Raw genomic sequence first — 25,154 nt, forward strand, 5'->3', positions numbered from 1 at the left:
ACAGTAGGACTCTGCCTTCATTCTGAGGGTATTTCTACACCATTTAAAACCCTGCATTTAAAACAGGGCTTTCTGCTTCTGTTTCAAACGTAGGATCGCCACTGACTCCCTTGACATGCGCTCCCCCCCCACCCCGCTTCTCCACTTATCGGAGTCTTCCTTTATCTTTCATTGACCTCGCTCCTCTTCTCGCCGCTTTAACTCTTTTGAGGGAGGAAACTGCAGCAGAACACAACGGGGTAATTTGACAGCTCATTATCTGCGATCTATTTAAAAACGGAACAAAGGGGATTTAGTTCAGGAGGGTCACGGCATCATGTAAAGAGCCCACAAACTTCCGTGAAGGAGCAATCTCAATTGCAGGATAAAAGCTCCCTGTGATGAAGCCTTGACTCCCTGGAGCATGGCATTCCTGAGAGGTGAGAAGCATACTTAGCGTAGTGCTGAAATAGTATTGTAATCAGTTTCCAATACAGCCTGCAAAACGATTACAATTTTGAGCCTTCTTTTGCAGGGTGGGGGTGGGGAATCTAGTCCTCCAGATGGAAGAGGAAACATGGTTTCTCTCCCCTCTAGAGCACTGGAGTATCTGCTTAAGGCCACAGAAACTAAAGGCAATTGGAGAGTCCCCATCATTTTCCTTGGATGCCCCTGCTTGCTTCTATGGCCTTCATATTTGATCCCTTAAATGTTCCACAAAATGCCACTCTTTCTTCCCTGTAATGGGACAAAACAAGGAAAGAACAGGAAAAAAAACCTCTAGACTATCTCCAGCTCCGTGGCAAGACTCAGCACATCAAATATGTATTCCTGACTCCCATCATCTCTAACTAGCATGCAGCAGGTCATCTCGGAAGCTAAGCAGAGTCAGTCCTGGTTAGTACTTGGATTTGGGAGACCGCCTGGGAATCAGGCTTCCTGCATTGAGCAGGGGGTTGGACTCGATGGTCTTGTAGGCCCCTCCCAACCCCATGATTCTGTGATTCTAAGTCTGTACTCTGGGACGGAGATTTTAGCACAGAGTTTTGGATTTTCTCACGGGGGTGATTGCAGTAGGAAATGGACAAGAGAAGGAAACTGGGACCTGTCTCATTGAGTTCTCACCCCCCCCCCCGGCGTAAGAACATAAGCACGGCTAAGGATGATCCAATCCAGCGTTCTGTCTCCACTTCCAATAGCGGCTGAGACATCACCTTGCCGACAAAGGTCCGTCTAATCAAAGCTATGGTTTTCCCAGTAGTAATGTATGGCTGTGAGAGCTGGACTATAAGGAAGGCTGAGCGCCGAAGAATTGATGCTTTCGAACTGTGGTGCTGGAGAAGACTCTTACGAGTCCCCTGGACTGCAAGGAGGTCAAATCAGTCCATCCTAAAGGAAATCAACCCTGAGTGCTCATTGGAAGGACAGATCCTGAAGCTGAAGCTGAAATATTTTGGCCACCTAATGCGAAGAGAAAACTCTCTGGAAAAGACCCTGATGCTGGGAAAGACTGAAGGCAAAAGGAGAAGGGGACGGCAGAGGATGAGATGGCTAGATAGCATCACCGATGCAATGAATATGAACTTGAGCCCGCTCTGGGAGAGAGCGCAGGACAGGAAGGCCTGGCGTGCTGTGGTCCATGGGGTCACGAAGAGTCGGACACGACTGAACGACTGAACAACAGCAAACAAAAGATGCTCATAAGGAGCACACAGGTCATGTGTGCTTCTTAAGTTGTGAGCAGGACCCTCTTTCAGCAGCTGTAGTCTGGACAGAGGGTGAGGTGGTAGGAGCTGTGCTAGAAGATCCATACAGGCCCTTGTGCCCAGGTATGTGGGAGAAAGGCTGCTATTGTTGTGTTTAGGCATACATACAGCACCCCAAGGTGCATTTCAGAGTATCATAAGCCAAAGGCAAGGCCCTAGCCCTCAGGAGCGCTTACACCAGAGATGCAGAACCTCTGATCCCCGCAGAGCCTCACTGACATCATCTGGCCGGGTCGGAGGCAATTTGGCTACTCAGCAGTGGAGGCCGATGGCTCCGATTTCGGTGCGGCTGTGAATTCATTCGGAGTTTCAGTCAGAACCAGCCAGAACTCTAAAGGAGCTAGACAAGGTACAGAACCTATTTTGGACATAGGGTTCAGCACCTTGGATAGCTCCTTTAGAGTTCTGGCTGGTTCCGATTGAAACCCAGAATGGATTCACAGCCCCACCGAAATTGGAGCCATCGGCCTCCACTGCTACTCGCCCAAAGCGTGTTGTGCACTCCTGGCTTACACAGTGGTTGCCAACCATGGGTTGCCAGGTGGTATTGAACTACAGCTCCCACCAACGGCAATGGCTGCAGTGACGGGGGTTGTACAACTCCATCTGGAGACCCACGCTTAGGAACCATTGGAACCAAGAGTGGATGGACAACGGATGGAAGGGTGAAGCTAGGGAGAAGTCTAGGGGAAGGTGAGCAGACGTCGCTCCATCCGCTTAGGTTTGCTGGTAGTTAGGGATGGGATGACGAAGGAACGAAGCCAACAGCCCTGAGGAAAAGGGTGGGGTTCAAGGAGGGGCTCGAAGGGGAGGGAAAGGCACCGTGTCCCTGTGTTGAGGGAGGGAGTTCTAGGCATTGCAGGCAGCAGGGGAGAATGGGCGGAGTTGTGGTCAAGAGCAAGAGACCTACGAACAGCTGATGGTGGCAGAATTGGAAGAGTAGGGGACAGAGATGTGGGGCAAAGAATATCCCACACTGCCTCTCGTTTGCTGTTGATCTGGGCAGCCTGCTCGCTCCAGAATCTGTCATCCAGCGATGGGATGGCTCCAAGTAACACTCCAGAACTGCTTTGAGCCACTTTATTTAATGGGCTGAACAGCTCTTCTGCTCTAGTTAAACATTAGGAAAAAGAGCATGAACCAAACTACACGCTACATTAATTGCATAGCATGTAGTTGAGCCAGATTTGGATCGAGAGCAGTGCAGAATGGGAGGGAAGGATTAAACCTCTCCCCCCTGTTTTTCCTCCAAATTCCACACACACACGCCACCGGAGGGGGTTAAAAGAAGAAAAAACCGTCCATTGGAGTCAGTGGAGACTTTCCCCCATTCTTTTAGCTTCCCCCCTCGCCACAATGGGGTGGAATCTGGGGGGGGTGACTGGGGGGGAGGAAAGGTTTATTCCTCCCCCCCCCCGTGCATGCTGGTCCCAATCCACACTGGAACCATGCACAGTTACACTAAATAAAACTGTCCAGCTCAGCCACGTGCTATGCAATTAATGTAATGTGTATTTTGGACAGCAGTGGCAGTGGGGAGATTTTGAGCACGTACTGTGGCACCCTTTGAGCCTTCCTGGCTTATGGGGGACCCTGGAAAATGCCCCCCATAACCCCTAGCAGCCAGTATGTGTTACATATATGGATTGTGTACGCTCAGGCTCTTGTGTGGGAACACACGTCCTGGCCAAGCCTGAGACTTAAGGCTGGCTTATGCTGCTCACGGCTGTGGGTATATGACTTGTGGTGACGAGAGAGCTTAGCTTGGTCTGGTCTGTGCAGTGAGCTGGCGGCTCTCTCCATGGTGGCAGCTGCCCTCTTCTCCTGCCAGTGCAACCCCAGAAATGGCCGCCACCTCTCCACATCTACAGCCTGGTTCTTCTCGTTACCTTTCCTCCATCCATTTATGTACCTGCATGTGTGTGTACCCAGATTTGTATGTGTACACCGATATATCGAGCAGCATGAGCCAGCCCTCATTTTTAAGAAATCATTCATCCGGGAAAAGAAAGATTTTGTGTATTTCCTGCTCAGAGTAGTAATTGGCTGTACCAACAGCCACACCAAGCAGCCACCAGGAAGCTGCTTGCTTCAGACACACCTGCCTGTTTCAAACGACGCGGCACATTCTTGCTGCGCAGTCCGTAGTCACTGCTTCCCTTCCATGTTCTGGTATCTCTCTTTTCCCGCTCTTTTGAGCCTGTCACTTGGATTTATGCGCTCATCTGTAACAAAAATTAAAACCGAATGTGGAAACTCAAAGCTTCCAACAGAGTCATCTTCTTCTGTGTACAAAGCCTTATATAATAAAAGTTGGAGAGAAAATTTCTGGAATGGGTTTTCCCAACCTGTGATCCTTTTGATGTAATAGAGAGGAAGTACTAGTTACCCTCTACTCAGCAATGGTTAGGCCTCATCTGAAGTACTGTGTCCAGTTCTGGGCACCACATTTTAAGGAGGATGCAGACAAGCTGGAGATGGTTCAGAGGAGGGCAACGAAGGTGACCAGCAGAATGGAAACAAAGCCCTATGAAGAGAGACGGAAAGAACTGGGCATGTTTAGCCTTGAGAAGAGAAGACTGAGGGGAGATAGGATAGCGCTCTTCAAGTACTTGAAAGGCTGTCACAGGGAGGAAGGCCAGGATCTCTTCTTGATCATCCCAGAGTGCAGGACACGGAATCATGGGCTCAAGTTACAGGAAGCCAGATTCCGGCTGAACATCAGGAAAAACTTCCTGACTGTTAGAGCAATACGACAGTGGAACCCATTCCCTAGGGAGGTGGTGGGCTCTCCCACACTGGAGGCATTCAAGGCGAGGCTGGACAGCCATCTGTCAGGGATGCTCTGACTTGGATTCCTGCATTGAGCAGGGGGTTGGACTCGATGGCCTTGTAGGCCCCCTTCCAACCCCACTATTCTATGATTGTATAATGGTGGGGACATCTTCTGATGTCTTTGTTTTGTTAAAGAAAAGATTGTACCCCGCCTTTCGATTTAAATAAAGCACCTGCGATGACTAATGTCACCATTTAAAAATAGCCATAGCTCTTCCTTGTTCATGCTGTCTGGGGATGGTGGGATTTGTAGTCCAACACAGGTGGAGGGGACCAGGTTGGGGAAAGCTGGACTATATCAACCTTCCTCAACCTGTGTGGCACTCCAGATGTTGTTGGACTACAGCTCCCACCATCCCCTGCCAGCATGGCTAATGGCTGGGATGATGGGAATTGCAGTCCAACAACATCTGGAGGGCCACAGGCTAGTGTAGGCAATATTGGTTGAGATGAACCAATGGCAGCTTCCTGTATTCCTAGTATTTTAAAACAAAACACCCTGAAAGAACGAAGAATAAAGAGGTCACATCAGCTGGCACTCCCCAAACAAAAAGACCCGAGCAGCACTGGAACATCGTCAAAGTGGGGCCAGGTAGATCTCCCGGGGGGGGGGGAGTTGCACAGGCTGGGTGCTGCAACACAAAAGGCCCTGTCAAGAACCAAAGGTTGCAATCCTGCATGTACTTCCCCAGGAGTAATTGAACACAGTGGGATTCTGTTCAGAGTAAACATGCGTAGGGTTGCAATGTGGGAAACGGTCAAGCGCGATTCTGTTCTGTCTGTGCAGCAGAATGTGTTGGGAATGGAAAAGTCCTGAAATGTAGTGGGACTGTACCACTTCAGGCTGCAGGTGGTGGCAGACGTTGATGAACACTCCACTGCCAAAACATCTCCCTCCAGCTAGAAAATTCGGTGCAACGGGAAGCAGGCTTGGTTAGAATCTTTCTCTCTGGTTGCCAAGATTTTTTTTAATACTTGCAGTGAGTTTTTATGTGGGGGAGCATTCAAAGGTGGCATTCCTCACCTGCAGCCTGATGTGACACAGTCCACTCTGTCATGGCCGTTCAGATTCTGCATGTATAGACTGGCTTGTAGCGTTGACAAACCGCATCCTAGAGAACCCTCCTGCCTTATTAATGGCCCTACAACTGCCAAGGAGGATGCAGTCACAGCCTCTCCCACATGGGCTCCTGTCCCTCTCAAGAGTTCTGCAGGACTGGGTCAAAGATCCATCTCATCCTAGACTACAAACCACCAAGCCAGTGCAGACCCCCAACCTGTAGATCAGGGGTGCAGAACCCCAGCCTGCAGACATAATCTGGGTCACCGGGCTCCCCAATCCAGCCTGCGGAGCCTCCGGGGGTCAGAGCTTGGCCCTCAGGCCTTTCCTCCTGGAGAATTGCCCCTGTTATCTCCCATCTCAGAGCAGAGATAACAGCAGGGACAGTGGAGGCTGGTGGCTCTGATGTCAGTGGGGCAGTGAATCCACTCCAGGTTTCAGCCAGAACTCTAAAGGTGCTCTCCAAGGTAAGAGCTCCTTTAGAGTTTGGGCTGGAACCTGGAGCGGATTCACTGCCCCACTGATACCGGCACCAACAGCCTCCACTGAGTGGGGACATCAGATGCCTCGGCCGGTGCTAGGAAAAGTGGCCACCCTTCCTGGTACTGGACAAGTTGCTTTGTGCAGGATGTGGCACCCCAAAAGGGACACCAGACCCTGTGCTAAGCCAAGAACTCGGCCCAGTGCCAGGAACAGCAGCTTCTCTTCCTGGTGCCGTTGCCCTTATTTTCGCTGTAGTCTACGTAAATCTTTACGTAGACTACAGGGACCAAATAAGGAACATGAATGGCGGCTCCCTATGGGGGCCGCCATTTGCGCACGCGCTTTTTTTTTTTTCAAAGTCACCCGTGATAGGCTACGTGACGATTAACGTAGCCTATCACGGCTGACTTTGCAGATCTAGCCGTGATAGGCTACGTTAATCATTATGTAGCCTATCACGGGGCGTTTTTTTTTTGTTTTTGTTTTTCTTTTGAAGTTCGCGGCCGGGGAGACGGGGTGCTTCTCCCCGGCCTGAATTTCGGCCGGGCGAAGCGGGAAGCCTCCCCCCCGGCCTGGATTTCGGCCGGGCGAGGAGGGAAGCCTCCCCCCCCAGCCTGAACTTCGGGGGGAGCAGCGACGCGCCTCCCCCCCACCGCGAAGCAAGCTGCAAGACCAGGTAAGTGACTTTCGTGCACCCCTAGAGGTGCCCCGTCACCGAAAATGGAAGGTGTATTTAGCTACTGTAGGTAATGCCTCTAAGGGTGCAAGCCTATGCACTCTGACTCGGAAGAAAATCCCGTTAAAATCCCTGGGATTTATTTCTGCATAAATGCCCTTAGAATCAGGTTGCAGGGGACACAGAGAAAGGGAAAGTCGACTGACTCCGGCTGTGTCTTCTTTCCCTGGCTACCGCATTTGCAAAATGCGGCCCTCCCTGTGCCTCTTAAAGGTATAGGAGCCCCTTCCAGGCTTAGTTATTGGCAATGAGCTTTAAGCTAAAGCATGCTGGTATTTTTTTATATTTTAGCCCTGCTCATTTTGCCTTGGCCCTGCCCACCACTGGAAAGCAGCCCCCCCCCAGCTTCTCTGAAGTTCCCCACCCTTGATATTCACAGAGCCACCATACTGAGGGAGGGAGAGGGAACCCCATTTTTATTTTATTTGCACAAATACCAAAATGCCCCTTCATCCTGCACTGTGCACTGTGACAGTTTCCCTGAGACACAGACCGGGTTCTTGGAGGTCACCATTCCCTTGCACCTCTGTTTTCCAATAATTTGGGGAATCAGAATCAGTGCATGGGGGAGTTATATTGTCCTCCATAGGCCTATATAGTATTTGCTTTAGAAAATTTGTATTAAATTCAGATTTCATTTGCAGTTAGGGTATTTTTTAAAAGTGACCTTTTCCATATCTGTTTTTTTTTTCATATTAAAATCTGCTTTAAATCAGTGTTTGAAATAGCTATTTCTTTAATGATTGGCTTGAATCCGCCCAGTTAGACTGCCCTTTCAGTCTAACTTTTCAGCTATGTGTATTTCTACAACTTATGAGAGCGTGGACCTCTGCATTTAAGTGAAAACCAATTATTCTCTCCCCACCACCACCCAGCCCCTTTATTTTAGGGTTTGTGAAGTGAGAAGAGCGAATCCTAATAGTTCCATTTCAACATAGGGGTGGGGAAAGGTTGCTTTTTTCACTTTACTGCCCTTTGCCTCCCTTTATTAATATATGGCTCTCAGAGGCAGAGAGCAGCATAAATATTAAAAGCTTTCTTGTCTTATATGCCACTCTGTAGCACTGAGTGGTTATATTTTATCTGAGTTTATGATGTGCCAGTTGCTAATGGACTTTCAGGGGAGATGTTTGCGATGAGTCTGCCCTCTTGCTTTGACCACAAAAAGCTATTACTGATTCTGTGTTTGCTTTTTATCTTCTAGACCAGCCTTCCACACCCCCAATGTGATCTGTAGTCCCAAGACATCTGAAGGGCCTCCAGTTGGGGAAGGCTGGCCTTAGGGTGGCCATGTATCCTCTTTTACAGAGGACAGCCCTGTATTTGAAGGGCAGGCCCAATGTCAAGGGTAGGCATGGTTGGGCACTTGCCTAGGGCCCTCACTCCAGCAGGGGCCAGTGACAAGACCCCCCTGGAGTTGCTCCTTCTCTTCACCACTTCAGCCTGCTTGTTCCCCTTCTTCTTGCTCCGGCCAAGGCAATGGTGGTGGTGATAGGGAGGAGCAGGAGACGTCACGGCCTCCTTGCTCCCTGGCTGTCTGCCTGTCGAGCAAGCAAACGGTAGCAAAGAAGAGAAATGAGCAAGAGCAAGAGCAGCTGGTGACAATGGCGGTGAGATGGCAGATGCACCGAGGGAGGGGGCCCATGGAGGGTGTCTTGCCCAAGGGCCCTCCAGAGCCAGGAGTCGGCACTGGGTCAGATGCCAAGGGTTCTTGAACTATGGCTTCTGCAGTTAGACCCAGTTCACTTGCCCAAATTGAGAGCTGCTTCCCTTCTCTCTCTTGAGCTTAGACGCAGCAGTGCAGCTGGCTGGAGGGTAGCCATGCAGCTTCTTGGCTCACCAGTTGACAAGTGACCCAAGAGATGAATAGGTTTCCAGCTTGTCCATTTAGCTCTAGATTTTCTGCTCTGCCTCGCAACGGCTCTGCAGGATTTCAGATGGAGAAACATCTTTCCCATTGTCTGCTTCTTGAACATTTTCAACTGGAGATGCCGGGGATCGAACCTGGGACTCTCTGCATGCAAAGCAGGGGCTTTAGGACTGAGCTATGGTCTCTTCTCTCCCATCAAATTACTTGAAGGACCGCCTTCACCCATATCAGCCTGCCCGCACTTTAAGATTAGTAAGAGAGGCCCTTCTCATTGGCCCACCTGTGAGAGCAGTTAGGCGGGCAACCACACAAGGAAGGGCCTTTTCCAGTGGCCCCACACCTCTGGAAGAAGTCGCCATCGGTGGTCCGCCAGATCCCATCATTGCAGGCTTTTAAGAAGGCCTTGAAAATGTATTATTTTACCTTGGCCTTCTCCTGATATGATTGCTATTGTTGCTGTTTTTATTGCCGGGTTTGTTGTTGGTTTTTATTGCTGGTTTTATTGCTGTTTCTATTGTGTTCTCACTGTTTTTATTGTGTTTTATCATTCTTAATATTGTATTGGTTGTATGTGTTTTATTGTTGTACTCCACCTTGGGAGGGCTTCTGCCCTGAAAGGTGGCCAAGAAATATTTAAATAAATAAATAACATCTCTGAGTATCAGATGCTGAGGTCAAACCAAAGAAGGCCGTGACCATGGATGCTTTGCTCCCAAGCTTTCAGAGAGGCATCTGGATGGACCACTGTTGAAAGCATGGAACAGATTAGGGATGGCGAACCTGCAGTTCTCCAGGTTTTGTGGACTATGCCTCTCAACATCCCTGACCATGAGCCATATTGGCTGTGGCTGATGGGAGTTGAAGTCCAGCAACCCCTGGGTCACAACTTCCCAACCCCTGGGATAGCTGCACCTTTCATCTGATCTCTCAAGGAGAGATGCAGAAGAATTTCATTTGTTCTGCATTTTTAAGCAAACCAGCCCACTTTGCCCTTCCTCTGTGGACTAATATGCAGATGGGAACACAGGTATGCTTTGCTCACCTCTCCAGATTTTGCAATTCAGTTCTCAGCTCAAAAATGTATTTAAAATGCATATTTTAGGGGAAAGTGCATACAAAAGGCAAGCTTTAGGGGAAAATGCATACAACCTAAATGTGAACTTGTGTGTGTGTGCGTTTTAAATGCAGAAAATGGGACAGAACATACTTACGGTTGAATACATGCAAAAGTGACACAGACCAGAAATATACTGATCTGTCTATTACCCCAAGGCAATTGTAATATCTTAAATTCTTAAAGGCCGCCTCAAAATAATTTAAAATGAATAAATACATAACATAAATTTATTCCAGGCCTTTTCTGATCACCCAAGGTGGCTTGCAACAAGAATTTTAAACCTACCCAACTAAAAACAGATAAAAAACAGATGGCCAGAATATGCAGATAGGAGAAGTCAAACAGAGCATCAAAAGGACATGGCATCATCCAATCAGGCCAAAGTCTTGCTAGTACTAAAAGGTCTTCAACTTACTGTGAAACATTATCTGGGAGGACTCAAACGGGTCTTCCAGAGACAGGGGGCTCGATGCTCTAGGTGGGCCTGTTCATGCATTCCCACTGGCTGCACCTCACATCCCACCTGGTGCATTTTCCTGGCGATGGGATGTGTAGCAGTCAATCTGACTGAGTGGGCAGGCTTATGTGGGAGATCATCCTTTAAGTGAGCAGAAAGGAGATACCCAAGTGTTTTGAACATCAGTTCCCAGAAGCCCCTGCCAGCATGACTAATGGTTGAATGCTGGGAGTTGAAGTTCAAAACGTCTTTCAATTTGCTTTCTGCTCACACCTGCTTTGAGTAACCTGTTTTTATACTTGGCCATTTAGGATTTCAAAGCCCTTGTATTGAGCTCAGAAATGGACCAGAAGCAAGGATCCAGATACTTCAAAGAAACAGCTCCTGTTATCATTCCCTCTATTTCTGATGCTGAGGCATGAGTGCCGATGCAGATGTAGCCAAAACAGCACTAACTATACACAAGAGGCTCCGTGTAGCCCTGATGTTTGCAGAAGTACACGAAATCTGGTGAAAAAAGAACAAAGTTTTTTCTGAGGGGGAGGTCCAAAAACAGTACAATTAGGACTGAGCATGCTAGTGATCATGGAGTGCGGGGAGGGGGCAGGAAAGCGGGAATGTGGGGCAATGGAAATGGAGTATCCTGAACAGGAGATCTCTATACTGGGTCATTTTGTTGCAGATCCCCCTTGTTTATAAGTATTTAATGGGCTCTGGAAAAATGTATTTATATTTTCCAAACAACCCCTAAACCGTGCTCTTTGCTGCCATCTGCAGACAACCATCATGGTGATGAGGGAAAATCCATTTAACAGGTTAGTGGATTTGAAGTGTTGCAGCGTCTTAGTCAAAAGCGGTAAGGCACAAACAGGTTCTCAAAAGAGGGAGCTATGATCAAACATTGGTAGAATTACAGCTGATTCCTGCAAGATCAAACTTGCAAATATGGAAGTAAGCAGCCCTTGCAAGAGCTCAGTTGCAGTACCTCCTAAACAAACTGGTTTGGGGGTTGTTGATGTTTTTTAACAGGTTTTGTTTCTGTGCTTTTACACAGCAGTCACACACAAAGAAATGTAGCAGCTGAAGCTTTTCCCACTTCTTCTCCATGTTAGAAAAAAAAAGTGTTGACTCTGAAATTCCTTCATGCCAGGCTGCCGTTAAAGGCATTGACAGAAGTAGGGCCAGTTTGTTTGTTTTTTTAAAAGGTAGCACCTCTCAATATGGAGGACAATCATATGCATGTTTACTCAAAATAAGTCCTACTGTCTTCTATACGACTTGTTCCCTAATAAGCTTACTTATTTCCTAGTAAATATGTTTACTAGGGAATAGGCCGTATAGAACACAGTGCGTTTTACTTCAGTACAATTTACTTAGAAGTAAACATGCACAAGATTGTACGGCTAGACAGGCCTGCTTAATGTTTGCTTGCCAGTTTATTTCACCAGCCTTATGTGGTTTTAAGAATTGTTGTTCTGTTATATCCCTCACCCGAACTAGTTTTGAGAGGAGGAATATGGCAGCAGGGGAGAGATAAGGAGCTCTTGCATTGTATCCATACCGCACAGAATCTAAATTAGCTCTTTTGTCATCGTGTGATTTATAGAGGCTAGCATTAGCAGGCCTTTTAATAAGGCAAAGGCCATAGATGGCCGCTGATTTAGGTGATTAAAGTTATGGTCAGTGCTTTGTAATCATGTTCTGGCCAGGTTCCCTAGAGGGAAGTTGAAATAGTGACCGAGAGCACTCCTTTGAGCAATGGGAAGAACGAGAGAGGATCCCTTTGTGTTTCCTTCTCATGATTCATCCCGATCAGTTCTGGGCATCCTGAATAGTTGTGGGGAGGACTATACTACCCTGGAATGCGTGCGAGGGATCACATGGATGGAAATGCCTTCAGGTCAGAATCACCATGCAGATCAGTCCTTTTAATAGTGAGCTTAGTGCTTCTGTGCCAACAGAAGTGGACACCCAAACAGGACCACGGGGTAACAAAGGGGAGGTGTCAGGGAATCCCGAGGTTTGCAGATGTTTAACCATTTATTTTTTAAAAAAAAACTCCAACCACCAAAAGGGAGCAATCCTGCTTTGAGGCAAAGGATGCGTGAGCCAATGAGGACTGAACATGCTCGGTGATCAGCGGGTGCCGCGGAGTGTTGAATGTGGAAACGAAAAATGGGAAACCGAGGGGAGGGGGGAAGTGAATTGCTTGCTTTAGTGTCTTCCATGGTGGGGTGGGGGAGAACGTCAGGCCACGCCCTTTTTTCTAGCCCCACCCCCTCCCTCCCGACTACCAATCATAGAATCACAGAATAGTAGGGTTGGAAGGGGCCTACAAGACCATCGAGTCCAACCCCCAGCTCAGTGCAGGAATCCAAGTCAATCGTTTGGTGGATTCCCGGCTTTTGTGCAATTTCCCTCCTATTCTAAAAGTTTGAAAGGTAGTTCCTAAGTTATTCGCAGTAGGAGCATGCTGGCTGGAAATGATGAGCATTGCAGTCCAAAGGCCAGGTTTCAGTATCCCAGTGGAAGGCCTAGTTGGATGGCTGGAACCCTGACCAGAAAAGTCATCTAGTCCAACCCCCTGCTCGATGCAGGATCTGCAATGCAGGATGCAACTGTGTGGTGTAGTGGTTAGAGTGCTGGACTGGGACTCGGGTGATCTGAGTTCTGTGTTCCACACGGCCATGAAGCCCACTGGGTGACTTCGGGGAAGACACTGACTCTCAGCCTAACCTACCTCACAGGCTTGTGGGGAGGATCATGTAAGTTGCCTTGGGTTCCTTGCAAGAGGAGAAAAGGCGGGATGTAAATGTAATAATAAATGAATGCATGCATCAATGGCCGCATCCCTGACAGGTGGCCTTCCAGCCTGTGCTTAAAAAGCTCCAGTGACAGAGAACCCACCACCTAGCGAGGCCATCTGTTCCACTGCTGGGCAGCTCTCAGGCAGTTTCTCCTAATGTTTAGCCAAAATCCACTTCCCTGCAATTTCCACCCGTTGGTTCCAGTCCTGCCCTCTGGAGCACCAGAGAACAAGTCTGCTCCATCTTCTGCATGACAGCCTTTCAGATATGTGAAGACTGCTGTCCTGTCTCCCCTTCATCTTCCCTTCTCCAGGCTAAACATCCCCAGTTCTTTCAACCGTTCCTCATAGGACTTGGTTTTCAGACCCCCCGCCATCCTGGCTGCTCTTCCTGGATGCACTCCCACTTGACCACGTCCTTCTTAAAATGCAGCACCCAGAACTGGACGCAGTCCTCCAGTACAGAATAGAGTGACCATATGAAATTTGGCTGTCTTGCACATTCTATCCTGTGTTAACTATCCTCTGGGAGCAACTGTCCTCCAGACAAATTCTTGGAGAAGGCTATCAATGGCTACTAGTCCTGATCGCTATGTGCAACGTCCAGTACTAGAGGCAGTGTACACCAGTTGCTGGGGAACATGGGGTTCTGGATGGGGTTGCACTCCCTCTGAAGGATCAGGTTCATAGCCTGGGGGTACTCCTAGATCCATCACTGTCACTGGAGGCCCAAGTGGTTGCTGTGGCTTGGAGTGCCTTTTACCAGCTTCAGCTGGTTCACCAGCTGTGGCCTCTCCTGGACAGGGAGAGCTTGACCACGGTGGTACAGGCATTAGTAACCTCAAGACTGGATTACTGCAATGTGCTCTATGTGGGGCTGCCCTTCGGACTATGTGGTCCGGAAGCTGGAGCTAGTGCAGAATGCAGCAGCTCGGCTGTTGTCGGGAGCTGCCCCTTTTCAGTGTGTACTCTGCGGACGGAACTGCACTGGCTGCCTATTTGCTACCAGGCCAGGTTTAAGGTATTAGTACTAGCGTACAAAGCCCTAAACAACTTGGGAGCAGGATACCTGAGAGAGCGCCTCCTTCCTTACCAACCTGCCTGGTCACTGAGGTCATCAGAGGGCCTGCTCCTGGTGGTTCCACATGGACCCATGGCCTGGTTGGAGTCCACCAGGAGAAGAGCCTTCAGTGTGGTGGCCCCCTTCCTATGGAATTCCCTGCCTTTAGAGGTCAGGCAGGCGCCAACATTGTGTTCCTTCCGGCGCCTCCTGAAGACGTTATTTCAAGAGGCCTTCCTTGGATGACCAGCCACGGTTTGTTAAATTCCATTTGTTGGCGTTTGTCTTTTTAAAAAATGTTTTAACTCTTTTAACCTGCTGTTTTATTCTTTTACCGTGTTGTTCACCGCTCCGAAATCTTCTGATGTGGAGCAGTATATAAATATAAATAAAATAAATAAATAATAAATAAACATAGGTGGGAGGGTGCTGTTGCACTTGTGACTTGCTTGTAGGTTTCCTGTGGGCAGCTGTTTGACCACTGTGTGAACAGAATGCTGGACTAGATGGACCCTTGGTCTGATCCAGCAGGGCTCTTCTTATGTTCTTAATCCTATGCAACTTAAGATAAGAAACATTGAATTTTTATGGAATTCACTTCCACAAGAGGTAGCGATGGCCACCAGTTTGGATGGCCTTAAAAGGCAATTGGACAAATTCCTCGAAGAGAAGGCTATCGATGGCTACTAGTCCTTATGGCTATGTGCTGCCTCCAGTACCAGAGGCAGTGAGGTACTCTGGTACTGGTGTACACCAGTTGCTGGGGAACATGGGTGGGAGGGTGCTGTTGCACTCCTGTCCTGCTTGTGGGTTCCCGGTTGGCCACTGTGTGAACAGAATGCTGGACTAGATGGACCCTTGGTCTGATCCAGCACGGCTCTTCTTATGTTCTGATGTCCTAAACTTCAAGTTTCCATTGGTGGGATTTGGTGGATAAAGCCCCTGCATCCCCCTTTGGGCTCCCCTCCGGCCCTTGTAGCTTATTTCCCTCTAGTCGAGACATGATCTGTGTTGATTCTTGAATCGGGGGGCATACTGCTCCTTAACAGAAGCCCCCAAAGAGGCTGTTGCAAAAATGAAAGCAGTGTGTCCTCTTGCGGCTAACGCTGCTCTTGCCTTCCTGTCGATGCAGGTCATCCCAGACTGGAAGGAGCAAGAGTGGTCTGCCGAGAAACCAGACAACTACGCCGGGATTTTCCATTTCCAGTTCTGGCGCTTTGGCGACTGGGTGGATGTGGTGATTGACGACCGCTTGCCGACGCTCCACAACCAGCTCATCTATTGCCACTCCAATGCCAAGAATGAGCTGTGGTGTGCGCTGGTGGAAAAAGCCTATGCCAAGTGAGTGAACCCATCGGGCATCAGGACAGCGGGTGCGGGTGGCTGGTACCCTCTGACTGGTAGAGATTCGTTCCCCTCCCCAGAACTACAGCTTCCAGGATTCCCTGGGGAGATGGCCCAGGGAGGGGCCATAGCTGAGCGGCAGAGCTCCTGCTTTGCATGCCGAAGGTCCCAGGTTCGATCCCCGACATCTCCAGGTAGGGCTGGAAAAACTCCTGCCTGAAATCCTGGAGACACACTGCTGCCAGTACTGGCCTAGATGGACCAAGGGTTTGACTCAAAGGCAGCTTCCGATGCTCCTATGATGGCATGACTATTAAGCCCCTCTAAGTTTGTTGCAGTGATACTGGGGCTACCACTGGATTAAAGAAACCTTAGGGCGAAATCCTATGCATGTTTAGACAGAAAAAAGTCCTGTACAAATCTGTCTATAGATCTATCTGTGGATCAGCCACGCTTGGAATATTGTGTACAGTTCTCATCACCGCACCTAAAAAATGGTTATTGTAGAATTCGAAGAAGTGCAGAAAAGAGCAACTAAAATGATCAAGGGGATGGAGAAATTCCCCTATGAGGGAAGGTTACAACCGCTGGGCTTGTTTAGCTTGGCGAAGAGGGTAAGGGGAGACTTCATAGAGGCGTGCAAAATTATGCATGGTGTGGAGAAAGTGGATAGTTCATAATACTGGAACTCAGTGGGCTCATCCCATGAAGCTGACTGGTGGGAGATTCAGGGCTGATAAAAGGAAGTCCTTCACACAGCGCAGACTATGGAATTCGCTACCACAAGATGTAGTGATGGCCACCAATGTGGATGGCTTTAAAAGGGGCTTGGACAGATTCCTGGAGGAAAAGGCTATCAATGGCTACTAGTCATGATGACTATGTGCTACCCCCAGTATCAGAGGCAGTATGCCTCTGTACACCAGTTGCTGGGGAATGTGGGTGGGAGGGTGCCGTTTCACTCATCCTGCTTGCGGGCTTCCCATGGGCAGCTGGTCATAGGGATGTACGAAAGTCACTTACCTTTTCGCAGCTTGGCTTCGCGGTGGGGGGGAGGCGCGTCGCTTTCCCCCCCGAAGTTCAGGCGAAGGGGGGGAGGCTTCCCGCCTTGCCCAGCTGAAATTCAGGCCGGGGAGAAGCGCCCCGTCTCCCCGGCCGCGAAACAAAAAGTAAAAAAAAAAAAAAAAAGACCCCATGATAAGCTACGTGACGATTTACGTAGCCTATCACGGCTAGATTTCCAAAGTCAGCCGTGATAGGCTACGTAAATCGTCACGTAGCCTATCACGGGTGACTGTGGGGGGGGGGGGGGAAGCGCATACGCAAATGGCGGCGGCCCATGGGCGCTGCCATTTGCGTTCCTTATTTTGGCACGTCTAGTCTACATAAAGATTTAAGTAGACTACGGTGAAAATAAGGGCAACGCAAATAGCGTGCCCTTATTTTCGCCGTAGTCTACGTAGATCTTTACGTAGACTAGACGTGCCAAAATAAGGAACGCAAATGGCGGCGCCCATGGGCTGCCGCCATTTGCGTACGCACTTTTTTTTTTTTTTCAAAGTCACCTGTGATAGGCTACGTGAAGATTTACGTAGCCTATCACGGCTGACTTTGGAAATCTAGCCGTGATAGGCTATGTAAATCGTTACATAGCCTATCATGGGTGTGTGTGGTTTTTTTTACTTTAGTTTTTTTTTTTTTGCAATGGCGGTGGCAGCAGCCGGTCGGGAGACTGGCCGCCGCCCCCGCACCGAACCGCCGCCGAACCGCCGCCGGGACCTGCCGCCGGGAGGGACGTTTGCCAAAGGTAAGTCCCGTCCCCGGGGGGGCGGGGGGGCAGAGAATTTCACCGCCGATTTCAGGGGGCCGAATGCGTTGGCGCTCGGCCCCCCGAAGATTCAGGGAGAAATTCTCCACCATCCCTAGCTGGTCGGCCACTCTGTGAACAGAGTGCTGGACTAGATAGACCTTGGTCCAATCCAGCAGGGCTGTTCTTACATTATGTTCTTAACTTCAGCATTCCTCAGCCATGCTGTAGGAGTGTAGGATTGTTTTGTGTCTAAACATGCATAGGACTGCGCTGTTTGAGAGCAATCCTCTGGTCCCTAGAGAGCATCTAGGGGGCCATAGGATACTTCGGATTCCTGGATCCGAGGCCGGAAACACCACTCTGACCTCAGACCCAGTAGTCCGACCTCCCCACCCTTTCCTGCTCACAGCCAGCACAGACAGAACTGCACCAACTGCCTCTCGGAGGTTGCAACAGTGACCCCAGAGAGGAGAGGAAGGGGGTGTTCCCATGGGTGGGAAGGGGGGAACTGGGGAGGACGACTCACGAGGAATCCTCTGGCCTTCCCAGCCTCCTTTCCTCCCCCTCCCCGATGCTTAACTAGATGAGAAAACTCCCATCTAGCTGAAATACAGAGCGGGGGGAGCGCGGAGGTGAAGATTGGTTCTGTGCTTCTCCCACTCCGCATAGGATCCCCATCAGCCTCTGAGTTCGGAGGCTGATGGGAATCCCGATAGGACTGAGCCCTTAACCAGTTAATCCTTCAGTCTCAGAGATGGGCTTTGGGGGTGGGGTTGAGTGGGCGTGGGGAGTTGTCCACAATAATAACGTACCCACTATATCCATTGTATCCCGAAGGAGGCTGGCTGGCTGGAATGCTGAACCGAGGCACTCCTACGGCAGCATTTTTGTTGCAGGTCTCACTTGCGTACAATACATGCAATTGTGCCTGTCTATGTAAAGGGTGGGGCACTTAAAAAAAAAAACCTACAATACCTCTGGAATGACAGTATGTCAGGAATTGAGGCATTATGGGGAAACATGGCAGAGTATTCCTCCAGAATACTCTGTTCCATTTCCCCTCCCCCTTGGTTTCTAGCCACTCAGCATGCTCGGTCCTCATTGGTTTGTCTAGGGGGCAGGGGCAGTATTTTGTGCTTTTAGGTCTTTCCGCCTCTGAAGGTCATTCATACTTCTGAAACCTTCTGGTTCTCTCTCCCCACTCCCAAGTCTGCTGATCTTGTTTCTCAGCGGCCCTGTTTTGACTACAGTCCTGTTGGCACGCACTATCTGAGCTTGGTATTAGAGGGAATAATATTTGTATTAGTGTGTGTGGGGGGGTCAGTGGTCATAATGTTGGCCTTACTTCATGCCCTCTTTCTCCTGCTGAGATGGCACACATCACTCCTAAAACAGAGGAGATGCTCGGTGTCGTGTCCCCTGCAATAATACTTCTCTTTCTCCATGCATAGACTCTCAGGATGTTATGAAGCCTTAGATGGAGGCAACACAGCTGATGCCTTAGTGGATTTCACCGGCGGTGTCTCGGAACCCATTGATCTGATAGAAGGGGGCTACGTGAACGACGAAGCCAAAAGGAACCTCCTCTTTGAGCGAGTGCTCAAGGTCCATAACCGAGGAGGTCTCATCAGCTGCTCCATCAAAGTAAGGGACCTACAGACCTTGTTGGTGTAATTGGGGGGTGGGGGCGGGGGGTGGATTAAGCAGTCTGGAAACTGAAGTTCAATAGAAAATGGCCAGATTCGTTCTAGGTAGTGAGTTCTTGCAAAATTATGAAACGGAGTTCTTCTGCTAATGCTAAACTCTGGCTCGTCATACTTGATGTAGTGGAGGTGGAGAACCTTTTTTTTAGCTTGAGGGCTGGATTGCCACCTGGAGAACCTCTGGGCCTCCATGCCAGCCGTGGCCATGGCCAGAGCCCAAATTGGGTGTGGCCACCCTACTCTCTCTCTCTTTCACTCTCTCTCTCTCTCTCTCTCTCACTCGCACGCACGCACACAGCCAGAGCTGCAGTGGTGAAGGGGGAGCTGCTTCTTCAGGAACCACCTCTGAGCACCTGGAAACAGCAGCTCCTGAGGGGGCTGGCTCTGCGCTCTCCTTTCCTTCCTCATCTGGAAGGGTGAGGGGCCTGCGGAAATGCCTGGAGCACCTTGAAGCGACGGCTCCAAAGGAAGCTAGCTCAGTGCTAGTGCTTTCCTGGTGAGGAAAGGCGAGGGACGTTCCGAGACTCTTCTGGGAGTAGGTGGGGCTTCAGGGAGGGCCCTTGGCAGGCCCAGTGAGGAGGCCTCGAGGACCTAATCTGACCCAAAGGCCACAAGTTCCCCACCACTGTCCTACAGTAAGGGAGTCCGTGGCTTTGTAGTATTTAGGGCTGGGCAAACGAGTAATGTTAGAGTTCGCCAAGATTCTGTGAACATCAGCTTGCTGCTCACCTCTCCTCAATTTTGTGATCGCTGTTTCTTTTACGCGAACAGGAAATTTGCACAAAACGAACAGCTGTTGAACATGGAAGATGCACAAAAACTCCTCAAACTTCTGCAGATTTCCCAAATTGCTCAACCTTCCCCCATAAACAAAAGCATGGGTGATTTAAAATGTGAGCACTTTGAGAAAGTTGTGCATTTTTCAAGTACGCATTTTGCAAATGCAAGTTCAGGAATTTGCAAACATTTTCAGAGGAAATGCGCTCGGGTTCAGGATGACAAACGGGGCATTTTCAAGTGATTTGCGAACTGAAATGAAGTCCTTGTACGTCCCTAGTTTCAACCCTACTCCGTTTGTTTGTAAAGGGTGTATTTAATTCAAGGATTTCACTCAAAGAATGGTGGGATCAACAAAACACTGCAATTTCAAACTACATTGATTAGGAGGTTGTAAAATATTCAGTGGTTATTATTCTCTAAACCTCCTGGAGTTGTAGAGTCGAGGGAAAAATGCATGAGTAAGGTATCGGGGTATCTGTGAGACCCCTTATGAATTCACATTTGGGGGTCATTACAAACCCCGCAAACAAGAAGGGAGTTACATAAGTTGGTATGGTTCCCAACATGTGAATTCTAACTTTGCATTTATGCTGATGGGATCTGAGCTAGCAGTGACTGACAAAGAAAGAGATCTTGGGGTTGTGGTAGACAGCTCAATGAAAATGTCAGCCTGCTGTGTGGCTGCTGTGAAAAAAGGCAAATTCCATGTTGGGCATAACTAGAAAATGAATTGAAAATAAAACTTCCAATATTTATGTATGTATGTATGTATTTAATCTATTTATTTATTTATTTACCACTTACCATATCCCCAAAATATCTCCATTACCTTTCTACAAATCTATGGTGTGACCACACCTGGAATATTGCATACATGTCTGGTCACCACACCCCAAAAAGAATATTGTACAGCTGGAAAAGATGCAGAGCAGGGCAACCAAAATGGTGAAAAGGTTAGAACAACTCCCCTATGAGGAAATGTCTGGGACTGTTTAGCTTACAAAAAAGGCAGTAAGAGGGGACATGATAGAGGAGTACAAAATTATGGTTGGCCTGGAGAAAATGGATAGAGAGATTTTTCTTCTCCCTCTCCCATAATACTAGAACCTGGGATCATCCCATGAAGCTGAATGGTGGGAGATTCAGGACACATAAAAGGAAGGACTTCTTCACACAGAGTATAGACTATGGAATTTGCAACCGCAAGATGTCGTGATGGCCGCCAATTTCTTTGGTTTTAAAAAGGGGTTAGATAAATCCCTGGAGAAGAAGGCTATCAATGGCTACAAGTCCTGATGGCTGTATGCTACCACCAGTATCAGAGGCAGTAAGCTGATGTACACCAGTGGCTGGTGTACACCAGTGACAAAGTCATTGCATTCTCAAAAATAACACCTAGTGTAATAAACTGTGTTAAACAAATACTGCAGTCTCTGATCATACCATACACACAGAGCATGCAGCTGCTCCCTGTTTTTGTAGGTCACAACAGACTCAAGATGCCATCCCTGTACCATAAACAATAATCCCTTAATACAATTTAATATTTTAATATTAAATTTGATTTAGTGACAAATGCATCTCACTGGATTTTTTTTAACTGTTGAGTTAATTAGGAGCTATTGGAACCAGACTAATAAAATGTCTATCGCGAAGCTTTGATATGTGCACAGTAAATGTAAATAAATAAGCCACTTCAGTTGTCTGAGAGCGTTCACTGATTTATGCCTTTATTTGCTTTAGACATTTCTGTCCCTGTTTTCTTCCATGAGAACTCAAAAGCAGTTGATAGCACAGAGAAACAGATAAGCAAGATAACATGAAACAGCGTAATAACATATAGTAATAGAATCAGAAAACAGAACAGATTATCAGTTCAGCTTTTCCCAAAGTCTCTTTGAAGAGCCACCTGTTCAGCACGTGTCAGAAGACATATAGTGACCAGGGCTCTCTAAGGAAGGCATTGGTGCCACCACCAAATAGGCCATGTGTCTCATGCCTCATTTATTCTGAGGCCTCTTTGCTGAGGCTGTTGACAAGGTACTATACTTGGTGCTGAGTCACTAGTAAAAGCCCACAGTGTATTCATAGTTTAATTTTCCTTCAACCTAAGCACCATTGCTTGTGTTCCTAGACCAGGCCCAAAATAGCTCAGAGTTTCTAAACCCTCTTTATTTCTTCTCATAAACACCACTTTGTACACTTTGTTTCTTCTCCTGGCAAGGCCACCTCAGCTGCTGACATGGAAGCACGCCTGGACTGCGGCCTGGTCAAAGGACACGCCTATGCAGTCACAGATGTGAGGAAAGTCCGACTAGGCCATGGCCTGCTGGCCTTCTTCAAGTCAGAAAAACTTGATATGATCAGGTTGAGGAACCCCTGGGGGGAGAGAGAATGGAACGGCCCATGGAGTGACACGTGAGTAAGCGCCAGAGGAGTATCCATTGAAGTGGGGACCAGGGCAAGGCTGTTCCACTTGTCCACATGGTTTGCATTCCTTTGGATTAGTTCTAACTGGGGATGTATGGATTTTGTTAAATCCATTCCATCTGTGTTTTGCAGATTGTCTGGTGTCTTTTGTTCCATCATCCGCTCATTAATGGAATCGGATTTTTTTACCACCATTTCATTGTATCTGTGCAAATTTGTTGTTGTTGTTGTTGTTCAGTCGTTCAGTCGTGTCCGACTCTTCGTGACCCCATGGACCATAGCACGCCAGGCCTTCCTGTCCTGCGCACTCTCCCGGAGTGTGCTCAGGTTCATATTCATTGCATCGGTGATGCTATCTAGCCATCTCATCCTCTGCCGTCCCCTTCTCCTTTTGCCTTCAGTCTTTCCCAGCATCAGGGTCTTTTCCAGAGAGTTTTCTCTTCGCATTAGGTGGCCAAAATATTTCAGCTTCAGCTTCAGTATCTGTCCTTCCAATGAGCACTCAGGGTTGATTTCCTTTAGGATGGACTGATTTGACCTCCTTGCAGTCCAGGGGACTCGTAAGAGTCTTCTCCAGCACCACAGTTCGAAAGCATCAATTCTTCGGCGCTCAGCCTTCCTTATAGTCCAGCTCTCACAGCCATACATTACTACTGGGAAAACCATAGCTTTGATTAGACGGACCTTTGTTGGCAAGGTGATGTCTCTGCTTCTTACTACACTGTCTAGGTTTGCCATAGCTTTCCTCCCAAGGAGCAAGTGTCTTTTAATTTCATGGCTACAGTCACCGTCTGCAGTGATCTTGGAGCCCAAGAAAGTAAAATCTGTCACTGCTTCCATTTCTTCCCCTTCTATATGCCAGGAAGTGATAGGGCCAGATGCCATGATCTTAGTTTTTTTAATGTTGAGTTTCAAACCAGCTTTTGCACTCTCCTCGTTCACCCTCAACAAGAGGCTCTTTAGATCCTCTTCACTTTCTGCCATTAGGGTGGTATCGTCTGCATATCGGAGGTTGTTGATAATTCTCCCAGCAATCTTAATTCCGACCTCTGATTCATCCAACCCGGCATTTCTCATGATGTACTCTGCATATAAGTTAAATAAGCAGGGTGACAATATGCAGCCTTGTCGTACTCCTTTCCCAATTTTGAACCACTCGGTTGTTCCATGTCCGGTTCTTACTGTTGCTTCTTGACCCTCGTACAGGTTTCTCAGGAGACAGGTAAGGTGGTCTGGTACTCCCATCACTTTAAGAATTTGCCACAGTTTGTTGTGATCCACACAATCAAAGGCTTTAGCATAGTCAATGAAGCAGAAATAGACGTTTTTCTGGAATTCTCTTGCTTTCTCCATGATGCAGCGAATGTTGGCGATTTGATCTGTAGTTCCTCTGCCTCTTCGAAACCCAGCTTGTACTTCCGGTAGTTCTCGGTTCATATACTGCTGAAGCCTAGCTTGTAGGATTTTGAGCATCACCTTGCTGGCATGTGAAATGAGCGCAATTGTGCGGTAGTTTGAACACTCTTTGGCGTTGCCCTTCTTTGGAATTGGAATGTAAACTGACCTTTTCCAGTCTTGTGGCCATTGTTGAGTGTTCCAAATTTGTTGGCATATTGAATGCAGCACTTTAACAGCATCATCTTTTAGGATCTTAAATAGCTCAGCTGGAATACTGTCATCTCCGCTAGCTTTGTTGTTACTAATGCTTCCTAAGGCCCACTTGACTTCACTCTCGAGGATGTCCGGCTCAAGTTCAGTGACCGCACTATCATGGCTATCAAGGACATTAAGATCTTTCCTGTATAGTTCTTCTGTGTATTCTTGCCACCTCTTCTTAATCTCATCTGCTTCTGTGAGGTCCCTGCCTTCTTTGTCCTTTATCATGCCCGTCTTTGCACAAAACGTTCCCTTGAGGTCTCCAATTTTCTTGAAGAGATCTCTAGTCTTTCCCATTCTGTTGTTTTCCTCGATTTCCTTGCATTGTTCATTTAAGAAGGCCTTCTTGTCTCTCCTTGCTATTCTCTGGAACTCTGCATTCAGTTGGATATATCTTCCCCTTTCTCCCTTGCTTTTTGCTTCCCTTCTTTCCTCAGCTACTTGTAAAGCCTCATCAGACAGCCACTTGGCTTTCTTGCATTTCTTTTTCTTTGGGATGGATTGAGTTGCTGCCTCCTGAACAATGTTACGGACCTCCGTCCATAGTTCCTCAGGCACTCTGTCTATCAGGTCTAATCCCTTAAATCTATTCCTCACCTCCACTGTATATTCATAAGGGATATGATTTAGGTCATACCTGAATGGTTTAGTGGTTTTCCCTACGTTCTTCAATTTCAGCCGAAATTTTGCAAGAAGCAGCTCATGATCTGAGCCACAGTCAGCTCCAGGTCTTGTTTTGACTGACTGTATAGAGCTTCTCCATCTTTGACTGCAAAGGACATAATCAATCTGATTTCGATATTGACCATCTGGTGATGTCCATGTGTAGAGTCGTCTCTTGTGCTGTTGGAAAAGAGTGTTTGCTATGATCAGCGTGTTCTCTTGGCAAAACTCTATTAGCTTTTGTCCTGCTTCATTTTGTACACCAAGGCCATGCCTGCCTGTTATCCCGGTGATTTCTTGACTTCCTACTTTAGCATTCCAGTCCCCTATGATGAAGAGGACATCTTTTTTTGGTGTTAGTTCTAGAAGGTGTTGGAGGTCTTCATAGAACCGATCAACCTCAGCTTCTTCGGCATCAGTGGTTGGGGCATAGACTTGAATTACTGTGATGTTGAATGGTTTGCCTTGGATTCGTACTGAGATCATTCTATCATTTTTGAGATTGTACCCCAGTACTGCTTTTCCCACCTTTTTGTTGACTATGAGTGCTACTCCATTTCTTCTAAGGGATTCTTGCCCACAATAGTAGATATGATGGT

General features: G+C 48.1%; 1 protein-coding gene across 8 annotated transcripts in view; it reads left to right on the plus strand.

Annotated features, from left to right (window-relative positions):
• CAPN5 (calpain 5) overlaps positions 1–25,154 on the plus strand; it is a 124,832-nt gene that overhangs the window by 81,403 nt on the left and 18,275 nt on the right. For all 8 annotated transcript variants that reach the window (XM_084842450.1, XM_084842455.1, XM_084842451.1 and 5 more), the window contains 3 exons: positions 15,302–15,510; positions 18,775–18,967; positions 22,031–22,224. In XM_084842450.1, the coding sequence (XP_084698576.1) occupies positions 15,302–15,510; positions 18,775–18,967; positions 22,031–22,224 (596 nt within the window). The remainder of the gene's footprint in view (positions 1–15,301; positions 15,511–18,774; positions 18,968–22,030; positions 22,225–25,154) is intronic.

This window comes from Heloderma suspectum, chromosome 3 (genome assembly GCF_057233095.1).
Source record: "Heloderma suspectum isolate Gila_16-S chromosome 3, 16-S_ref, whole genome shotgun sequence".
NCBI classification, from domain to species: domain Eukaryota; kingdom Metazoa; phylum Chordata; class Lepidosauria; order Squamata; family Helodermatidae; genus Heloderma; species Heloderma suspectum.